Source organism: Mastigoproctus giganteus, chromosome 11 (genome assembly GCF_048544385.1).
Source record: "Mastigoproctus giganteus isolate SK-2022 chromosome 11, ASM4854438v1, whole genome shotgun sequence".
Lineage (NCBI taxonomy): Eukaryota > Metazoa > Arthropoda > Arachnida > Uropygi > Thelyphonidae > Mastigoproctus > Mastigoproctus giganteus.
This window is the reverse complement of record NC_143585.1, coordinates 25,826,515-25,849,663: the sequence shown is the minus strand read 5'-3', so window position 1 is coordinate 25,849,663 and position 23,149 is coordinate 25,826,515. Positions and strand designations below refer to the sequence as shown.

The window sequence follows — 23,149 nt, the reverse complement described above, 5'->3', positions numbered from 1 at the left end:
TCCGTAGCCAGGTGGGAAGGAGCAGCAGTGCGTAGCACACGCTTCTTGATTAGACCGGGGTTCGAGCCCGTCACCACCAAATACGGAGGATGCGGAAAGGTCAGGGAATGACCACCGCATATCCAGGAGCAATATGGCCTTCGTTGCTAATGCTCCTAAAAACCAAATAACAAACAATAACAAACTAACAGAGTCTCTCCACTCGCTGTCTCAGACGTACTGTTTCTGCTGCATGCCTCTTCTACAGATACTTCCATGGGCACTGTTCTTCTGAATTGGCTTCTATAATTCCCGCTCTTTCAAAACAGTCCGAACACGTGCTGCCACCAGCCATTTACTGTCCAACTTCAAACTCACAGAACCAACTTTTCATCTTCCTCATTTATTCATTCAACTGCCGTTTTCTGGAACAACCTTCCTTCATACGTATTTCCTGAAAATTACAGTCTATAGAAGTTCAAGTCCAATGTCAACAAATGTCTTCTTTCGTCTTCTCAACCTCCAACCCAAGCACGGTACTAAGTACTATAGGTTCTAATACCTCTCTTGTTTGGGGTTTACATAAAAAAAAAAAAAAAAAAACATTTATTGGCACACATTCTCAAATATCTTTCAGTAAAGTCAAATTTTCAAAAATATTTTATTAAAGATATAAGTAATATAAGGCCAAAAATAAGGTTCTAGTTTAACATTCAATAGATAACTTATTTAATCAGCAAATACCCTTCCCAGTGAGGGACGTGATTTTATTTACATCTCTCATTTTATATCATTTTGTTAAATTTTTTTATAAAAAAAATTCAAGGAATAGTTAAAAAATATATATATAAATAAATAAAATAAAATAACTGCCTACATCTAGATTTGATCACACGTAATGAAGTAACAAAACACATATTGGGCTGTTTTATCCATTACACTACTGGTACTGTTGTGCATATAATATCCTGATTTACAATGTCAGTTATTTCTGCAAAGTGCACCAATTACTTAACTTTATATTTAAATATTAAAATACATTAAATGCTAGTTGTTAACATAAATGCAATTCCTGGTTGAGAGTTTTCAGATGATATATGATTTATAAATGCAAAACGAGACCAATAATCACGAACAAACATACTCAAGAACAGTTTTGATAATGTATAACAGACTACTACACAGAATCAGCAAAGAAATTTCTCATTTTGAAAAAATGAGATATATATATATACACACAAACAAGAGAAGTGTAATGTAACACAAAACTTAAAATTAAGTAAAACTAATGTGAGTAAGTGTAATATTGTAATCAAGGAGAACAAAGAAAAATCAAGGTTATCTGCAGCTTTTTACTATTTGCAGATGCAAAATGTAGAATGGATGGATCTGATTAATTTCACATCCTTGATGTGTTACCACAAACAATATTTTGTCAAGGTCTAATTTTTTCTTTCTGGATGGCAGGAAAAGTTCAATTTATTTCACTTCTATGTTAAGACAGCAATAAAACAAAACAAACCATGTGGTTGTTATTAAGACTCTGAGGCAGTTTTTTCAGTTCAATTATTTCACGACTGTGTAAGGCATAACCATTTGAGAAGAAAAGAACAGTGTTAAAATATTGATAAATTAACTGAAATGGCCTATAATAATCTAAAGTATAAGTTTGAATTTAAGTTTAAAGAGAATGGAGGCAAAAAAAAAAAAAAGTTTATCTATATATCTATACTTCAAAACAAAGTATGTGCTGTAAACATCTTATTAAATGCAAGACCTGGTTGTCCACGTATCTTATTTCTGCATGCAACCCTACAGATCATGACTGCATATAACTTACAACGAATTGCCAGTTCATGAGGTACACTGACTGGTGGACTGTAGTCAGTCTGAATTGGGAGGGGTTAAAGGGAATAAAGTTAAGAGGCTTGGGGAGGGAGACAAGCAGAACTGGCACAAAGGATTATTATTTGAGGGAATGGTAATTCTGCTCCTATTTCTGTTGGAGGTGACTAATTGTGGTTTGTCTGCTAGATTGGATTTTAATTTTTTTTCATTGTGCTCTCATATTAACAGGCTATCTCCAGCCACAGGATAGCTACTGGCTGAATTTGTTTTCTGGTTGTTGGACCACACTCATAAAATTTAAACACTTGTGCATGAGCATCTCAAAAGGGCAGCAAGTGTCCACAATACTTGCACTGGCACATCTCATACCAACAATCACACCATTCTCAAAATCACTTAGGTTGTGCTTCTATCCCTCTCTCACTGAACTGAATGTGCACACATACCTACCTTAAGTAGCCGCTTACCCACTTTATATAGTCTGATATGGAGACAATCTGACAGAGCGATCAATTTCTTGGATGATAGGAGTGTACTAATAAGCTGATGATTCATTGCAATGCCACAGATGAACTTTCTTTTTGGGAATCCATAATTAAATTGAAATGCTTGTTATCTCATAAACAACATATCAATCCACATTGCAGACATCCTATTTTATGATATGATAAGCTAGACTGAAGTGAGCTTCAAATAACATAGCCATTAACAGTTTATTCTTTATTCCTTACATTCCTTTATTGCTTCCTTGTTTTCAAAAATATCACATGCAAAAAATAAGGTAAATTGATTGACTGTGGGCATGTTCTAGAATGGCATATTTCCTTTCACACCACTTGAGTTCAAGGAACAAAAAAAAAAAAAAAAATTTTAGCCTTTTCAATCTGAAAGAATGAAAAGTAATTTTCTTTCTAGTGGGGGGGGGAAAGAGAGAAAAACATTAGAAATCTTTGAAAGCAGCACTTTCAAAGGCTGCTCGATTTGTGAAATAAAATGCAAAAGGATAAAAAAAAAAAAAAATAGAGTATAATTAAACAGAATAAAGAAGGATTTCATCTACTGAGACCTGATCTAATCAAGAACCAAGAGACACAGGAGTCTGGATCAAGAAAAGGGGGGGGGAGAAAAAAAAGATCATTTCATTTTAAAAATACTCAGGGCAGGGCAAAGTTGAAAGGTTGTGACCCTATATATGTTATGCAAACCAAAATCACTCAATGTGCTCACTCAGTTGAGACTGAAGAACCAATAAAACCTTGGAAGCACTTTCCCAATGAACATCTCTAGAGGGTGCTCTCTTGATTAAAAATTAATCAGAATTTTTGAACAACTATATAACTGCAGACATAAATATGTACATACCTATTTTGATATTCCTTGTCAGGTTTCTTAATCTAGAAATTTCCTCTTTGATATCTTTCACCTCAAAGCCTTTACTTGATTCCTTTAAAATAAATTCATTTGCTGTCTTTATCATTCTCCTAGTTGAATATATCACTCTGAACATTGACTTTCATTTCCTTATTATGCTGTATAAGCTTGCTTCATTTCACCACTTGTCACATCTTTATTTTTCACTTTCACAGTTTTTTTTTTTTTTTTTTTTTTTTTGTAATTCAATTTCAAGGATGGCAAAGCATTTACCACTAACATTTTAAACATAAAATTGCTCACTTAACTAACATGATACCAGATAGTCCTAACACTCACGAAGATATCCAGCTCCTGATGGATGCTTTCTAGGTATACCCAGAGGCATTCTTCTGAACTAATACATATTTGTTGGGACACATTCTGATTATTAGCATTCACTCACATTCTTTCCTTATTTCATTCACTTTCATTCTTTGAAACAACTTTATAGTTAATGATCACTGTCAAGCTAAGCTTCTTTAGAGAGACCTAGATAGACTTCAGGAATGGTCAGAAAAATGGCAGCTATCCAACAAAGTGTAAGGTATTACACCTGGGAAACAGTAATCCCAAAATAACTTATTCACTTGGTGGAGTTCAACTAAACCCAGTACTGGAGGAAAGCGACTTGGGTGTTACGATACGGTCAGACATGAAATTCTCTGAGCATCGTAAACAGGTTGCAAGGAAGGCCCATGGTGTCCTATCGATGATCTATCGAACTTTTGCAAGTAGCAAGTAGAGATAGGGACGTGATAATCCCATTATATAAAGCTTTTGTTAGACCACACTTGGAATACTGTGTTCAAGTATGGAGACTGCACCTAAAGAAAGACATCAATCTTCTTGAAAGGGTGCAAAGACGGGTAACTCGCCTGATGAGATTGGCAAAAAGGAGTCCTTATGAAGAAAGACTTCGAATATGTGGGTTGCAGAGTTTGGAAACTAGACACCTTAGAGATTTGATTGAGGTGTTTAAGGCTCTTTCTTTCTTGCAAGAGTAGCTCATGGCGTCTTGTCAATGATATACAGGAATTTTTCTAGCAGGGATAAGGAGGTGATTATTCCCTTGTATAAGGCAATGGTCAGGCCACACCTTGAGTACTGTATACAGGTCTGGAAGCCTCATTTGAAGAAGGATGTAGAGCTGCTGGGATGAGTACAGAGAAGGGCAACAAGATTAGTGAATGGAACATAGGGTTGCTCTTATGAAGAAAGGCTTAAGTTTTGCAAATTACAGTGTCTGGAGACTAGGCACCGGCGAGGTGATCTGATAGAGGTGTATAAAGCCTTGAATGGTTTGAGTATGCTCAATGCCAATGGGATTCTTCCTCTTGCTCAGAATAATCACCTGAGAGGGCATAAATTGAAATTGAGGAAAGACAGATGTGCAGAAATTTGCCTTTAGCCAGCGGGTAGTTGGTTGGTGGACAGACTTCCATCCCTTGTTGTGGAAGTTGATAGCGTAAATAAATTTAAGGCTCAGCTGGACAGGTATTTCGAACAAATAGAGGGGTGAAATGGGAGTGTTTTTTTTTTTTTTTTTTTTTGGCTGATGCTGCATAAGCTTACTTTCTTGCATCAGATGCCTCTACTAATGCTAAAGGCTCTGAGAGGCATCAGTAAAATGAATGAGGGCGAAATTTTCAAGATTATAAATGATGCTAGAACTAGGGGACATAAATTCAAGTTACGGGGGGGGGGATGTTTATATTGGACTGCAGGAAGTTTTATTTTAGCCAGCAAGTTATAAATTACTGGAATAAGTTGACTACATGGGTGGTAGAGGGCTGATTGGGGAAATTCAAAGGTCATCTGGATAGTACCTTTGGTGAGGGAAACACATAGGTTTAATTTCCTTTTCTTTTATTAATTATTAGTTTTTTTATCATTGTTTTATTTTTTTTATTTTATTTTATTTTTTTTCTTATTGGCTGGTGCATAAGCCATAGGCTTTCTTGCACCATGTGGACTTTACTAATATATTTCCTGTAAATTACAACCAACAGATATTCATGCCCAACGCAAATAAGTTTTTTCCTACATCATTTCCAGTCTCCAATCCATCTAAAAAAAACAAGCATCTAAACTCTTGGACAGCAGTACTAAGAGCATTAACTTCATTGTTAAAGCAACCAAAAACACTCACAGTTAACAATCAGCTGTGCATTTTTTTTTTGCAAATTTAAGTCTTACATATAAGAATGCTACAACAATTATAACCAGCCATTAGCCACTAATAACTATTCACAGCAAATACTACAAGTGTTAAAACCTGACAAAATTGAGACTGTCATAAATATGTCACAAAAAAAAAAAAAAAAAACTTACCAAAGATCATAATATAGGAAATATTAAACAAATAATGCAAGTAATAATTTATTATTGCTTACATAAGGCAAGATGCTGATGCAATATTTCCTAGAATTGTAAGCATCACATGGTTTTTTCATAAAACTACTAATAATCAACAGTTTTGCCAGTGTTGCCATAGTTAGTGTCCACCCACTCTGATGACAAAGCAATACTGGTGACAGCTTTCAGAGTAAAGACAAGCTTAAATAAGTAAAGTAACATTTATTTTCAGGAGTGCTGTTTATTTGGAGGTAGCTCAATATATAGCAATTTGTTAATAACTGAAAAAGTCTGCTACTTATGAGGAAACTAAAACCACTTTAAAAGTATCCTTGCCACAGGCCCAGAATAGAAAAAGGAGCAGATTCAATACTGATGATATATTAAAGCAATACATCAACTTTATCACTTTTGATGACTAAAACAAGTTGCAAAAGCATTACAGAGCAAAATATTAACATTATTAGTTCATAGAATAACATGTGGGTGACAAGCAAGATGACAACTTTAGTGCATCAGTATAATTATGAAGCTGTTACAAAAGATCAGCTAAATATTTCAAAATTGAAAAGGTAAGCCATTTAAAGTGTATATTAGGAGAAAAGATGTATATAGCTATAGATGGAAGCCTGCTGTCAAATAAAAGTGATTTTTATCATGTCTTTAATAGCTTGAAAATGTCCAGTACCTTGTTTTTAAAAGGAAGATCAGTTAATGCACAAACTATTGCATTTAGCATAATTTCTGTATGTAGATTATATTCTATTAAAAAGTAAGAGATTACTTCAAATCTCTTACTTTTTAATATATTAAAAAATCATGGACATTATTGAGCCCTGTAGCTCTGAATTTTTTATAAATAGTAGTTTATATTCTGTATGTAGAGACTGTTTATACTACATATAAAAGTACAGACTGTGATAAAAAAATAAACAAGCCAGAAGTAGCTGAGTGGTCATGTACAAGAGTGCAGTAATGCATGTGGCATTTGAGTGGGCCAAAGTTTTAAGCCCACATGACTGCTAAAATATGGTTAATGATTGTATCCATTGTCAAAATAAATAATTGTAAAAAACTCTTCTAACCTGGTGTTCATGCCACAGTATAAACACGAACATTTAAACATAAGCACTATGATAAGTAAATTAATCCAAGAACCTCACAAACAAAATCCTTGTTTGAAAGTGAAACAAATTCAAAAAACAAGCGAAACACAAATTCAAAGATATAGAACTGTTTATTTTAAATTTCTTAAAATTGCTATTAGTTTGATTTTTCTCATAATTACCAAGCACCGACAGACATAACGTAAATTTATAAATCAGTATTAGCATTGGCAAAATGATGCAATGGAACAAGGTTACAAAGCATCAACCAAAAAAAAAAAAAAAAAAAAAAAAACCTGAACGGTACTTACCAGCTGTTTCAATGTGCAACCATTCCAAACACGTAATTTGCTACCAAAAAATTGTCCCAAGAGTAAAATCAATAAAATTTTAATCTTGTTGATTTGGGTATGAAATTATAGCACCAAATTTCATTCTGGAAAACTTAATCTTATCCAAGGATGATAAACACTACTATTTCCAGCAACTTTCTGTTTTCAGCCTAACTTACTTTGAAATGGCTACATACTGAAGTCACTGATAAAAAAAACTTTCTATTTACAAATTTATGTCTATTTATTGTTGCTGATTACACACTATAACCAAACTAATAGCACTTTAAGGAAGTTTAAATATGATTCTCTATCTTTTAATGTATACTGCCTTGTAAACATAATTAATTTTCATGTTATGATTCATAGTCAGTGTAGCTTTGTAACATTAACTAAAGAATTCCAATGTAATGAACAGTGCTATGATAGAGCCCTTTCCTTTTTACAGGTACTTCTCAAAAGTAACAAACAAGTTAATCTAACCCAGTGTACTGCAGAGTACAATTTAAATCCTTGTAATGATTTAATCTAGTAAAAAATGAGTCAACTTTTTTTCAAAGATATTTGAGAATGCATATCACAAATGTTAAGAGTTAGCACTATGATGATTGCACATCTAGTATACTTCTATAAGACATGCAAAGTAGGTAAGTATTTTACACTCTCACTCTCTCTCTCATATTTCCTGTAAAAACTACATTAATCTTCTTGACTCAAAGTAGATTAAGAAGTGGGAAGATGCAAGGATTCCACCTGCACTCAATACACTTATTTTCTTAATTAGTACTTTAAGCAAATATATAAATTAGTAGACATGCATGCAAATTGTAATGGCACATAGCTGTGCTGATAATATTGGCTATTAATCTATGCTTTTCAATTTCAAATGATCAATTATAAGCATCTAATGAATGATCATCTAAAAGCTTTCTCATGAATAAGTATAAAGGAATACATACGAGAAACAGGAATTATAGTCATTACGCAAGCCTTCAATAGTCAGCATGCTGTTATCATGATATGCTTGGTTACTCAGATCTTCAAGACTATGGTAATGGTCCCTGTGCCAGCTGTGAGATATTTCATGATAGAATCCAGGGGATGTGGCTTTCTGATTATTCTGGTTATCCAAGTCTGTGGGATGGTATAACGACTGCAGGTTTGAGAGCAAAACGGGATCAGACTTGGAATGACGAACATGGAGCTCTAAATAAAAAATAACAGAAACCAGTCAGTTTCATTTTAATTATGTATATTATTTTTACATAAAATAGGAGACTGAATTCTACGTAGATGGTTATTTATTTTATCATATATGATGGAAAAATACAATCACCAGCAATTAAGACTGCAGACTAAAGTGGCAGTTCCTTTGTGCTTTCTAGGCATTTGGGTTTAGAGTGAAGAAAAAGGCTAAAGCTGCATTTGAGACTGGTAGACTCAAACCAAAGTCCTTCAGTCTATCACTACCCAGAACAGTACAAGTGATTATTACTATATAATATATTACTATTAAATTACTATATGAGAACTGTTATGCTGTCGATTATTAAAACCTAATAGCTTAAATAGTTCATGTCTATAAAACTGCTATAATTTATTTAATGTGTGGCCTCAGACAGAAAGAAGAGATATGCAAGTACACATTTACTGGTTCCGTAGCCGAGTGGTCATGAGCGGGAGTGCAGTAGCACACACACTTTGAGTAGACCGGGGTTCATTAGCATTAGTAGAGGCATATGATGCAAGAAAGCAAGCTTATGCATCAGCCAAAAAAAAACCCACTTCATCCCTCCGTTCGTTAGAAATACCTGTCCAGCTGAGCCTTAAATTTATTTAGGCTATCAACTTCTACAACAAGGGATGGAAGTCTGTTCCACCAACCAACTACCCGCTGGCTAAAGGCAAATTTCCGCACATCTATCCTACATCTGTCTTTCCTCAATTTGAATTTATGCCCTCTCAGGTGATTATTCTGAGCAAGAGGAAGAATCCCATCAGCATTGAGCATGCTCAAACCATTCAAGGCTTTATACACCTCTATCAGATCACCTCGCCGGCACCTAGTCTCCAGACACTGTAATTTGCAAAACTTAAGCCTTTCTTCGTAAGAGCAACCCTTTGTTCCATTCACTAATCTTGTTGCCCTTCTCTGTACTCGTTCCAGCAGCTCTACATCCTCCTTGAAATGAGGCCTCCAGACCTGTATACAGGTCTGGAATATCTTGCTGAAATATATTGCTGCTGTGTCAGCATGTGGATTTGTGGGCTCACATTTCAAACTAACTACAAGGTTTTCTTCCCTGTCTTTCCCTTTTATCACTGTTGAATGAAAATAAAAATTCTCATAAATGTTTATTTCTTTTATTCAAGTTCAAGCCCCTGACTGTTAAATATGGTCGATCTGCCAACCCACACTGGATCAGAGTGGCAGATTATGGTTCAATTCCCCCAGCATGAATTGTTGAGGAGGCTTCCATCCTGCAGTGGGTGATAATGGCTGCAGTTTACCTTTTACTTGAATATTAACCAATAGATGAGCTAGTAAGAGTATGCCTTTTGTTGCTTGCCTCAAATTTCATTCCTGTTTCCTTAGATACAGTCAGTAACAAAAAATAAGGTGATCTTATGCACTTCACTTATGAAAAATGTCACCACCATTTTCATGAGGTCACAAAGGTCAGGCAGTTGCAGCAGATAGCATAATTCCAATGAAGCCAGCCAATAGCAAAACAACACAGGGCACATGACGATTCTTTGTCTAAACTAACTGTTACTATATGCTATATTATAGAATGTATTATGTGGGATTTCAAGGACATTCTTTGCCATTGTTTATTTTATTACGTAATTTCAGTCTAATTTTACATATTATCACCTAACAAAATAGGAACTGGAACGTATAATTTATCAGTGTATATTAATATTAGTAAGCCTTTATTAAATTTATTTTCAATGAATGCAGATAGTGAAATGTCTCCCTTCAAAAATATTATAGCCTGTATTATCACACTTTCAGCAACCATATTAGATTCTTTAAACAGGTTTTACAAAAGATTATTCTTGAGAATTATCCATTGTTTACAAGGACTTCAATAATTTTGAAGTAATGTACAATTTATATTTTTATATAGCTTGAGATCCCCAGGAAGCTTACTTTGCATGTATTTAGAGCCACCATATTGTTCAGTGGTGCCTTTACACAATATGTGATATGGATCAGCAAGTGACAGTGCAATATACTGCTAACAATGGATTTCTCTCTCCACACCCTTTAATCAGTCAATCTTCTACTGAATGACAGTTTAGTGAGAAGTAGTAAATGTGTTTATTACTCAGCTGTTGTCTAGAAAAATACCTTGCTGAAATATATTGCTGCTGTGTCAGCATGTGGATTTGTGGGCTCACATTTCAAACTAACTACAAGGTTTTCTTCCCTGTATTTCCCTTTTTTATTTTATCACTGTTGAATGAAAATAAAAATTCTCATAAATGTTTATTTCTTTTATTTGAATAAAACAATTTTTGTATTATCCATTTGTGTAAATTATGGATATACATTAGTGTTATTCAAACCATTTTCTAATGATATATTTTAGGGCTGGCCAACCTTGGTGTGACAAGCCATGCATGGGGAAAGGCACTGACTGGTGAGAGGGAAATTAAAGAAGAAATTTTACCTTTTATTCTTGCGATCTGACTATTATTAATGAAAAACTATAAATAAATTAGCATATATCTTCTACAAGGAAACAGAAGTTCAGAGAAGCAAACCACTAAGATATATAATACACCAGTAATCCCAATACTGAGTTTCTTGACCAGAGTGATGAGAGGACACAGAGAATACAATTGCTAAGTGTATTTAGCTGTCATGTGTGCTTGAATTACAATCAACCCAAATGCATGTGCTGTTCTTCCACTTTCACCATTGAGCTATGTCAGGCCAAGATACATGATTGAGAAATGTATGTACAAAATTGAGTATTCATTCTGTTCAAAAAAAAAAAAAAAGTTTACTATTTACTTTCGATGCATGCATGCAAATATTTATTGGAATTCAGTAACAAGTAAGTATTAAGAATAATTTTTTTTTTATAAACGGAACAAAGCATATTCTATTCCAGAAACTTTTCAATTACTGTCAAGTGCTTCAACTCAAAAGAAAAAACAAAAAAAAAAAAAAAAAACCCTCAATTTAGAACTGTAGACTGATTAATGAGAACTGTTGTTATGTTGTTTGTTTGTTATTTGGTTTTTAGGAGCATTAGCAACTAAGGCCATATTGCTCCGGGATATGCGGTGGTCATTTCCTGGCCTTTCCGCATCTTCCATATTTGGTGGTGACGGGCCCGAACCCCGGTCTAATCAAGAAGCGTGTGCTACGCACTGCTGCTCCTTCCCACCTGGCTACGGAGGCGCCTATTAATGAGAACTCTAAAGCAATTCCTTTTAATTAATTCAGAATTCTTAAGAGTGCTTCATTCCTGTCCTTTTAACTGTCATAGTGCTGACACCAAGTGATATATAGCCAGTGGGTTTTGTAGTGCTCTCTTGGCACAGTGTGCAATTGAAAAATTTCCCTATGATAGTTAGTTCCTATCCTTATGATAGTCAGTATAAAATTCATCTTCCAGATGGCAGTGGAATGCAATTTGTTATTTATTTAAAAAAACTATTGGATGTATGTATCATCTTGTGTTTTTTGAATATGCTCAGATTTGTGTTTTCAGAAAAATTCACTTATGATTTGGCTAATGAGGTGAGAATCTCATTTGGATCACCAAAAGGTTTAAACACAGATGGATTGTTGCTTTCATTCTTCATCTATTGAGTGATGACCAAATGCAAAATTGGTCATGGATACAAGACCTTCAGGAAACATTTTGAAAAAACCCACAACAAAACACAATAGTCATTACAATGGAAGATGCTAAAATTAATGCCCAAAGAATGCCAGACAAGTTCATTCCAAGAGTATAGTAAGTATTTTAATGTTAGTACTGGCACTACAGTATAAGGACTTGTACTACACTAGCCAAAAATAATAAAATATAATAAAATAAAAAAGAAAATTATGTGAGATTCCCTTCTCACATAAGTAACTATCCAGCTGACTTCTGAATTTTCCCAAACTATCAGCCTCAACTACCTATGAAGGTTAACTTATTCCAGTAATTAACAACTTGCTGGCTAGAAAACTTCCTATAATCTAGTCTAAATCTCTTTCCCCATAATTTAAATTTATAGCTACTACTTTTGAAATCATTTATAACAGTGAAGGCAATTTTCACTTTTATAAGTCATTTATAACAGTGAAAATTGCCATCATTTTATTATTCCCTCTCAGAGTCTTATAAGACTCTTGATTAGGACCCCTCTAAGGTGCCTAATTGCTAAGTTCCTCATACAGGTGGCTTTTACATATTTCATCAAGAAGGATGGCTGTCTTTAGACCCTTTCAAGGAGCTTGGATGCCTTTAGGTGCAGTTTCCATACTTGGACAGTATTCCAAGTGTGGTCTAACAATTGCCTTATACAATAGGAATATAACCTGCCAATCTCTGCAAGAAAATTTGATAAATCATTGACAGGACACCATGGTCCCTTCCTTGCAGCCTGTCTACACTATTTGGAAAACTTTATGTCCATGTTTTTTGATACTGATGAAATTGTGCAGTAGGAATTCATTCCACAGAGGTAAAGTGAAAATCAACACATTTATATAGATATTCTGCAGAATCTATGGCAAAAATATTTCCAGAATATGGTGCACTAGAACTAGATTTTCTATTGCAGCAGCGTTGTGAGCAGAATTTCTCACACAAAACCACCCCAGCTGGTGAGTATGTGCTTTGCACACCCAGGGTCCTGAGCTGGATATCATCTCCCTCTCTCAAATTTTTTTTTTTTTGGCTGGTGCAGCATAAGCCTCAGGTTTCCTTGCACCATATGGCTAATAATAATAATAATAATGTTACTGTTATCTCTACCCTCCATACTTCAGATCTAGCAATACTGCAACTTTTTTTCCTTGTCCCACAAACTGAAGTTCTGAACTGAAGAGAACAGTTGTTCACCTTAATTTGGCAGTGTCACTATGATCCAAGAACAATTTCAGACTACAATGGAGTTTCAAAATCCAGGACTTCCACAGACTCTTCCAACAATGGTAATTACTGGGTAGACACACTACATCACGTTGAACCTTTAAAGATGACACCATAGCCACTGAAAGCAGTACGAATATTAATTTTAAACTTTATTATATAACATTTTGGTTTATTTATCCCTTAAAAAATAAAAGCCTGAACAAAGTCAGGTAATGATAATCGCAAAGCTAATAACAATCCTAAAAGGAAGCAAAACTCAAAGTTGAAGTTTTCAAGAAGTCAGATGTTTCAAGTCAGCATTCAAGATATGTCATGGAATAATACAGTACTTTGTTTTTGGGCTGCACTTTATATGCATCAATACACAAATTTCATTAATAAAATTTGTGTGTCCTCTGTTGTAGTATACTGGTTTCACCACCTGTCACTCGTTTGAAGTGGTTTTGGGTTCAGCTCCCATCAATGACTGGAGGAATTTCTAAAGTTTTTCCCCCCCATAAGTTATTCTGGGTTTTTCCAGCCTGCACAACAAGTAAATTGGCCGGCAACACACGGCTACAGACACAACACACTTATGCAGATATAAGTTATGCTTGGGAGCCTTTATAAAGAGATTTACAAAAATTGATGTCACAAAATACATAAAATTTATGTATTTTATTTAAAATTTAATAAAAGTATATAAAATATTTTACTAATTATTAAATATTTTGTTATTTAATAATAAAAGTACATAAAATTTAACCTTATCAGCAAGGATTTCCCAATTTTTGATTTCCCACCTTCCACCAGGCACCTAAAATAAAATCAAAGACTAAAGCAATGCCTCTATCCTTATTTCAGCATTATTCCCCCCCCCACAACTTGTTATGGGGGGAATAATGCTATTACTACAAACGGGCAAGGAGGGCTAGAAGCAAAAACTTCACTTCTAATCTAATCCCTTCTCAGTCATCATAAAATTATTCAACTCCCAATTCCTCACATACAAGCATAGAGGCAAAATTTTATTCAGCTTATCACCAACCAGTTCAGAATTATCAATACTGTTAATATAGAGGATCAAGTACTGTACCAGTATAATTAATTTCTTTCCTCTTATTGCTACCATAAGCAGAAATCCTTCTTACTGTTCTTTGCACTCTTCACTTATTATTATTAGTAGTAGTAGTAATAGCAGCAGCATATGATGCAAGAAAGTAAAACTTATATAGCAGCAGCAACAAAAAAAAAAAAAAAAAACTCCCACATCCTCTCCAGTAATTTGTCTAGTTCTTCCTTGAATATATTCAAACTGCCCACTTCCACAACAACAGAGAAGTTTGTTCCAACAATTAACCACTCACTGCCTGAAAGGCAAACCTCCACACATCTATCCTGCAACACTATCCTTCCTCAATTTCAATTTATGCCCCCCCCCCTCATGTGTGTAGTTAGAGTAAGAGGGAAAATGCCATCAGCATTGAGCTTGCTCAATCAAGTGCAAGCCTTAAAACACTTCAATCAGATCGCCTTGCACGTGCCTAGTCTCCAGACATTGCAATTTGCAGAACTGAAGCCTGTGTTGGTAAGGCCACCTTTTGTTGCTTTCACCACCTTGTTGCCCTTCTCTGCACCCATTCCAGCAGGTCTACATCCTTCCTAAAATCAGGCTTCCAGACCCATATGTAGTATTCAAGATACAGCCTAACTATTCCCTTATACAATGGGATAATCACTTGCTTATCCCTGCTAGCAAAGATTCTGTATATCATAGACAAGACTCCATGAGCTGTACTGGCAGCCTGTCAATGTTCCTCAGAGCACTTCATATCTGACTGCACAATTAACTCCAGTCTTTTCTAATTTACCACTACTCTGAGTGTAGTACCATACGGTTGATACGTTAATCTGGGATTACTTGCTACCCATATATGCAGGGTGTTTTTTTATAAAAACCAAGCACGAGAGTTATTAGAACCTACAGTACTTAGTATCGTGCATGGGTTGAAGAGAAGAAAGAGGATACCTGTTGATGTGAGACTTGAATTTCTGCAGTTCTTGAATTTTCCCATGTGCAGTACCTTCCATTTGGTAAGGTTAAACTTCAAATGCCATTTCTCAGCCAATATGCCTAATTTTTGTAGATGTTGTTGCAGTTCATCTGGCTTACACACTGTACAAGGGGCAATTATAACTAGCAATCAACTGAATGAACACTGGGGAACCCCACTAATAACAATAGTCCATGCTCACCAGAGTAACTTTACTGGAAAGTTCTTAATATCTGATGGATCCTTATTGATAACCCAGGAGTGAGAATATTTCTTTCCCTTGTGGCATATTTAGCATGCTGATGTAAGAAATCATCTAGCAATTCAAAAAATTAGACTAGTAGGTGAGCAAACAATCTAGAAGTTCTAGTCAATCCCTAGAAAAATCAAGACTCCCATAAGACAATCTATTTTCCTGCCCATTGTATATAAAGATCTTCATTATACTGATAACATTCATCTAGTCCCTAGCACACTCCCTACTGATCAATATATTTATTTACTGGATATTCTTGTCGTGAATCTATAGGCTTGACAATAAAATGCATTATCCCTTCTATCAAATCAATCCTTCCTGTATACATTGTATTTGCCATGTTTATGTTCTGTATTCGGTAAATACCATGTTTCTGATATTCCTATGATGTCAGCATTTGACTTAACCAGTATCTCAAATTCATTAGCTACACTTCTAATATTAGTGTGCACACACAGGGTAACTGTCATTTTATATTCATTGTGACTAAAAACAACCCACATAGTTACTTATCTTCCCAATAATTTAAAATATCTCTACCATCAGAATGCTCCTCTTCTCAGGCCTCATACAAGAACCCTTATGTGTGCGCACATTACTTTGACCCAAAAATCAGATAAATGCTTATATGTATAATAATAGGTTCCTTCCACCTATAAAGTGCAGGCTATGCCAATAAAAATTACCTCTTCCCCCAAAAGCCTTGCAGAGTCCTTCAAGTCCTTCAATGATCTGATAGAGGTGTACAAGGCTTTGAATGGCTTGAGCATGCTCAATGCCGATGGAATTCTTCCTCTTGCTCAGAATAATCACCTGAGAGGGCATAAATTCAAATTGAGGAAGGACGGATGTCGGATAGATGTGCGGAAATTCGCCTTTAGCCAGCGGGCAGTTGGTTTGTGGAATAGACTTCCATCGCTTGTTGTTGAAGTTGATAGCCTAAACAAATTTAAGGCTCAGCTGGACAGGTATTTCGAACGAATTGAGGGGTGAAATGGGAGTAGTGGTTGTTTTTTTTTTTTTTTTTTTTTTTTTTGGCTGATGCTGAATAAGCTTGCTTTCTTGCATCATATGCCTCTACTAATGCTAATGCTAAAAGTCATGAGTTAATCTACAAGGCTTTCAATGCACAACCCTCTCTATGTCTGGGCAGAATTAGACATGTTCTGGCCTAACTCCCAGCATTTTTTTTTAACATGGTCCTATATTTAGTATTAGTAGTAGTAAATTGATGAAGGATAGCAAGTTTACGTAGCACCAGCAAAAAAAAACCTACCCACTTCATTTGTCCATCACCTAAACTACCCACTTCCACAAAATCTGACAAGTTTGTTACAATGATCAATCACTCTCTGAATGAAAGCAAATTTTAAAGATGGCATTTGGTTTACTCAATTCATTTAATGCCTTAAACACCTAAATCCAGTCTCCTTACAGGTGCCTAGTTTCCAAGTGTTGCAATTTGCAGGACGTTTCATGGTAAGCACACTCTTTCGTGTTCTTTACTAACCTTGTTGCTCTTCTCTGCACCCATTTAACTGATCCATATCCTCTTTAACTTGGGCTTTCAGACTGATATGCAGTACAGAGCCATTTAAAAAAAAAACTAATTTTTGTAGGAGATTTACATGTCAAAGTACCATCAAAACTTACTCGGTTTTTGCACAAACTAAGGAATGTCAGGGAAGCACAGATTAGGGAGATCATGGCAAGAATCCATGTAACTATGAGGATTGCACAACAAAAGAATTTTTGAATGCTGTACAGCAGTTCCCATGCTGGTGAGGAAATTTCAAATGTTTTCCTTAAGTACATATTGTGCAGTAACTTTTGCCATGATTCAGGAAAACTATGGCATTACTGTGGATGGTTACTGTAAAACCCGGATGATCCTCATGTGTTACATTGGACTTTTCTTATGCAGCAAGTGACAGTGTCTCATGTTCAATGTTGTTGGGCCCATCGTTTTCAAAGAAACTGTAACCTCTCACCAGGAGGAGACTGTTAATACATGGTTTCAACTAATCCAAGTTACTCTTCACATGTATTTATGGCCAAAAACAATTCTTGTGTTTGAAGATCATATAATTTCAAAGGAATATGGCTACTACTATTACATTTTCCATACGGATTATGTCAAAAGACAATATCCAAAACAATCCATGCACTCGGGGAAAAATTGAAAGCAATATATCCAACATCATATTAAACGCTGAAGGCAGGGTTTCTGGATGTTTTGTAATGCTGTTTGTTATGATCACAAAAATGATTATTTTCAACATTTTTTTGTAACATTAAGAGAATAGTTTGTTATAAATTTCATGTCTCTAGCACTCTTTTACTAAAAGTCACTTGCATTTCATGGGTTCACTTTTAAAATGATGGTTTTAAATTACATTCCGTTGTTTTTTTTGTGTGATATTTTATAATGTGAATTGACAAACATGATATCAGAGAAAGTACTTTTTTCTGAAAATGATGAAATTAGACTGTAGCAGAGTTCAGTTTTTGTTTCTATTGTGTTTAACCTTTCATTTAACACTTACGTCAGACATTTCCAGTATCCCTGCTACTATTTATTATTTTAAAAAAGATAAAAAAAAAAAAAAAAAAAAAAGTTCTCTTATGTAATGTCATTTGATGTAAATATCTTCACTCTCCTCTCTCTAACTTACACCAGTGAATATATCTTGATTACACTTAATTTTGCAGCTTGGGCTAGATAATAAAATTACAGCTTCAAGAGAAAGTGCTGCTTACTAAAAAAAAAAAAAAAAAAGTTTCTTCCCCTGATGGTTTAATTTTATATAAGATTTTAGACTGGTGAATTTATAGGGGCAACTGTTTTACGTGTAAACCATATTTCCAGCATGCACTTGCACTGAACTACAATATCTACTTTTGGGAACACCATCTACAATTAGAAACCCCCCAGCACATCTAGAAGCACAAAATATGATATTGTAATTGACAGATTAGGAGACTAGACTAGCAGACTTGCTAGTCTAGTGATAGTCCATATTTAAGTGTATTGAAGGCAAACTTAGCCAGATATTCCAGAGAATAAATTATGAATCATATTTATCATCTAGACAGTTTAGAAAAAGTTATACGAAGAAAGTCTAGATCAGAATTTCCCAAACTGGGATCCACAGACCCCTGGGGGGGGTCTGTATACCAGTTCCAGGGGTTCCCTGAAATGGACCCTCTGGAACTGGTCAAATTATTCATTCTATGAATAGCAAATTGATGATAAATAAAGTTATTATAATATATTTATGTAAAAATAGGAATAAAGGTGTTTTCTTTTCAGAAAACCCAGTGTTCTCTCTCTCTCTCTCACACAAAAAATATATTTTATTTTTTATTTATTATTATTTTTTTTTTGGAAGGGTCCATAGATCTCAGTAGTTTGGAAACCACTGGTCTAGACTGTTCCTTCATATCACATAACTGAACAATTGATACATTGAAATAAGTAATGCACCCAAGAATTTGCTCCGGGGAGGAGTCAATTTTCTCTACAGATTCAAAAGGGAACTATACTAGAAAAAAGCAATATATTCCTGTTGGTTCTGAGTAGCAAGAAGAGTTTAGCACCCACCCCCTTCACTGAGCCTCTAAATGAAGTCTTTGGGATCTTACGGTTACGCTGCATATACAAAGTTTTAATGTCTAATATCATTATAAAAGATAGTAATATTTTACTGGAACCTTCAAAAATGCATACACGTTAGCATAAAAGAACTCTTCCCAAATGAAGTTACAAATATTAATTACAAAATAGAGTAGTTACCTATTACAGAAATACTAGTTTTGTGTTGGGGGCTTCTGATGGGTTCAACATGACAGACAGTAGGTATCTAATATATAGTGAATTTGAAATCTCACTTAAAGGCGCTAATTCAAAAATATTCCACACAACAGTATGGAATTAGGAACCGCGTGATAGTCATTTTTATTACCAATTTTAACCAATCGGATAAAAAATAAACAAAATGCTAGCTAAGTGAATGACTCCTCTCCTACCGTAACCCAAAGAATCGTCTTCAGATTGCTGCAGCACGTCCTACGAAAACAAGGATGTTTTAAAGGTTAGTAGGAGAGTTTTATGTAACCTAAACGTATTAGCCTCCCTAAAAACGTATCTTTCTTCATCAAGAAGCCTAAACACCGATAAGCTTCATAGGTGAAGAGTAAATGCAAGTATTAGTAATTTACGATCTCATTCCTAATTCTGCACACTCCAACCACAAAATTAACTCCGAATTTCCAATTAGGAATACTACCTATTCTATAGGAATTCTTCCTATTCCCATCATAAGACTGTCACATGTAATTATACACAGACAAATGAGGTGATGGTTCCAACTAAATACATTCAATAAGACAAGGAAAGCAACACTGATAGATTACTGACATTGTACTGTTATTACCTCGAGACATGGAGGCTATAGTTCAGAGGAGATCGATCACCCAAGGGAGACGACGCTGGGAGTTCCCGTCCGCTGCTAAATTAGCTGACAGACGGTTATTCCTATTACCCAGTCACCTTGAAGATGCGAAAACACCCGGATGTTACTTGAAAGATTCAAATGAAAGCAATTTGATATATTTCATCACAACCGCGCATCTCATCAGCACTGAATAATCCATAGTTCAAAAACGACTGTTTGCTTTCAAACCACCATATAATGACGCACAGGGAAGGTAAAGCAACTGGGCTATGACGTTCGCTCTAGCTGAGACAAAACCCACCAGCGACAGTGCTAAATCGGAAGCACGCGGTGGTGCGTTCTAGTCGCTGACGTCATGTATTTGGCACCCGCAAGCACCGAGCTCTGAGGTCAACGGCACACACACACACATACACACAAATAGTTGGAAGAGAATGGGGGGGGGGGACACGCTTTATAACAGCTGACAGGGTTCATGCACTACTATTTTCATAAAGCATATCCATCCGAGTCTACTTAACAGGTTTGTGAACAACTCGCCTTTTCCTCTAGAAAGAAAATAGACAGAATGAAACTGGTAAACAACGAAGTCGCTGTCCAGGAAGCGTTTTTGGCAATTTGGTATCACAAATTTTACCATTAAAAAGTGGAACGGTCAATGGCTACCGATCCAATCAGCTTTATCTTAGACCAATAACTGGATTGTTTTGTTTATTTTATTCGAAGTTAATACACACTAAAAAGTGCACAGCCCTTATTATTTCAGACTAGTAAACATGTTGTTCGTTCGCATCCGTGCACCACTAAACTTTTTTTTTTTTATTTTTTACCTAGGCGCTAGTACAGCTGCCATAAAACAGGAAAAACTGTTGCCACTAGGTGGCTGTATATCAGCTGCCATAAAATACTTAATAGTAAATTCTACTTGCCACTAGGTGGCTGTATCCGAGTATTTAAATAACTGCTTTTATTTTATATAATTAATTACTACAAAACCAATGCATTTAGTTCAATATTACCAATAATTTTCAAATCAAAAAACACTGTGAGTAACAGGAAACACATGCAGGTTATGGTAGACTGAAAGCACTAAGTTGATTATCTGGAAAACAGAGCGCCACTTATTTCTGGCAACTTGCCAGGAAGAAGAACCAGTAGTAGATAATCATATAAATTGTGGAAGGCTGACATATCCACATTATAATTTGTCTCGATAATGTTTTAAAGTTTCGATATTGCGCAGTCTTCAAAGATTGCTTGATAATAGTTGTTTGCGGCGAATCCTTTTTAATATTTTGTTAGTAGTTTTTAAAATAAACTCTTTAATGTGAAGTCATTACAAGCGAAACTTCTGTAACACAAAGTACCAGTAACTCGGTAGTGCATTATCAATTTATTTGATAACTGCACTACTGAGGGCCTGCATTCAGGGCCTATCCCTTGTTACGATTTAGGTCTTTTTTAGTCATTGACGGGTGCATTGCCCTCACTACGTCCTCCTCTCCCAGGGCCGAAGCTGTGCAATTATATAACTGTAGATTGCACAGCTGTGAATGTTGTGTAACAGCAAGACGCTAAGGGATATTATAGTTAGATATTTATCCATTATCAAGTTGAATGCATGTTTGTTCAAGTTATTGGCCTCGAATTTTGCATCTACAATAATAATTCTTATATGACTGATTAATAAATCAGGAATCGAGTTTATGATATATTACGCAGAATTTAATGAATTAAGTTTTAAATACGAAATTGTGTATGTGATGAGTTTACGCATATGACTAACTGACATTGTTAACTTTATACATCGAGGACTGTCAGACAACATTAACTACAAAATTGCATTTTTGGTTTGAGATAACTTTAGTTTAACTTTATACACATAACAATGCATAATGTCATAGAAATCTATTTCTCTAGTAGTTTACAAGTTAGCTTGGGCTATAAGCACATTTCCGGCAAATCAAGAAAATGTCAAATGACTTTCTTGACCAATTACAAAAACGATTACTACAAAATGATTTTGTAGTTAATGTTGTCTGACACTAAACCCTCTATATAAAACAGTAACATGTCTGTTTTAGTTATTTTTGGTATTTTAATTTGATCCTTTTGACAAAAATTTAAAAAAATTATATAAATAAAAAAGTGAAACTGTTGTTGTTTTAATAGGGTTTTAGGAGCACAGCAACTAAGGCCATATGCCTTAGTTGCTGTGCTCCTAAAACCCTATTAAAACCCTGCTCTGTGTATATTGTCTGTAAAAATTGGATGTTCTGAGGTTGAGTTTCTGTTTGCTGAACGAAAAATCCAAGTTTCCGGAAGACAAAACCATTCTACCTTCGCTTGAGACCGACTTACTCAACTTCTCTGTGAAAGGGGCCCATAAAAATTCCTTGCGTCATCGACGGGACTCGAATTCTGGTATTTTCCACCCGGTGTGGGGAGAACGGTAATCCTACCAACTGTGCTACCCACGAGGGCTCCAAAGAGGGAACTTACTGATCACACCTTTACCAACTTATATAGCATTCTGCGATCCACTTAGGTCACAATATAATATCACAAAAAAATAGATCATCGCAGGTCCGGTAAAATAAAAATACCTGTTTTGCATATGTATTGTAGCTGTATACTGAACGTGTGATCATAGTACCAACTCTTAATATTTATAACAAGCATTCTCAAATCTTTGAATACATTTGGCTCACCATCTTAAGGGTCAACGTAACATTAGTTCAGGGTACCGAAGTTTATGGGAGCGCTAAAAATCGAAACAGTAACAGGAATGATATATACATACATATACAGGAACTCTTCGACTTATGTAAAGGTTGCGTTCCGCGGAACGCTACGTAAGTCGGAATTTCCCCCATGCTTGTGCAGCACTCGCAATTGTGCTCGCTGAATTGATTGAATCAAAAAAGAAATGTTTGACGAACATGTAAATAGAATTATTTACTGTATTTATTCAATTTTTTATCTCATGCGCAGGAAAAATCACAAAAGCATGAAATTTAAAAAAAAATTCAAAATTATAAAATTACAAAAAAAAAAAAAAGAGGGGCGACAGGCATAGCGTCAGTAAGTTTTACCTCTCGAGCATCGTTGACAGAATCAACGTCTTAAGCTGATAAGTACGCCGCTGCGAAAGTTGACGGCTGTGGAGATTTAGTAGGGATCGGCCCTCAATCGCTTACGAAAGAACATATTAATGAATGACTGGACGGTGGCTTTTTTTCTTTTCATCGTAGATT

General features: G+C 35.2%; 1 protein-coding gene across 3 annotated transcripts in view; it reads right to left on the bottom strand.

The window, feature by feature from the left end:
* The window catches only part of LOC150077817 (uncharacterized), a 143,433-nt gene that overhangs the window by 12,401 nt on the left and 107,883 nt on the right, over positions 1–23,149 (bottom strand). For 2 of the 3 annotated variants that reach the window (XM_090384227.1, XM_090384229.1), the window contains exon 2: positions 7,993–8,239. In XM_090384227.1, coding sequence (XP_090240353.1) covers positions 7,993–8,239 — 247 coding nt within the window. Of the gene's footprint in view, positions 1–7,992; positions 8,240–19,871; positions 20,192–23,149 lie in introns of those variants that run through there. The other variant, XM_090384228.1, reaches the window with a different exon arrangement.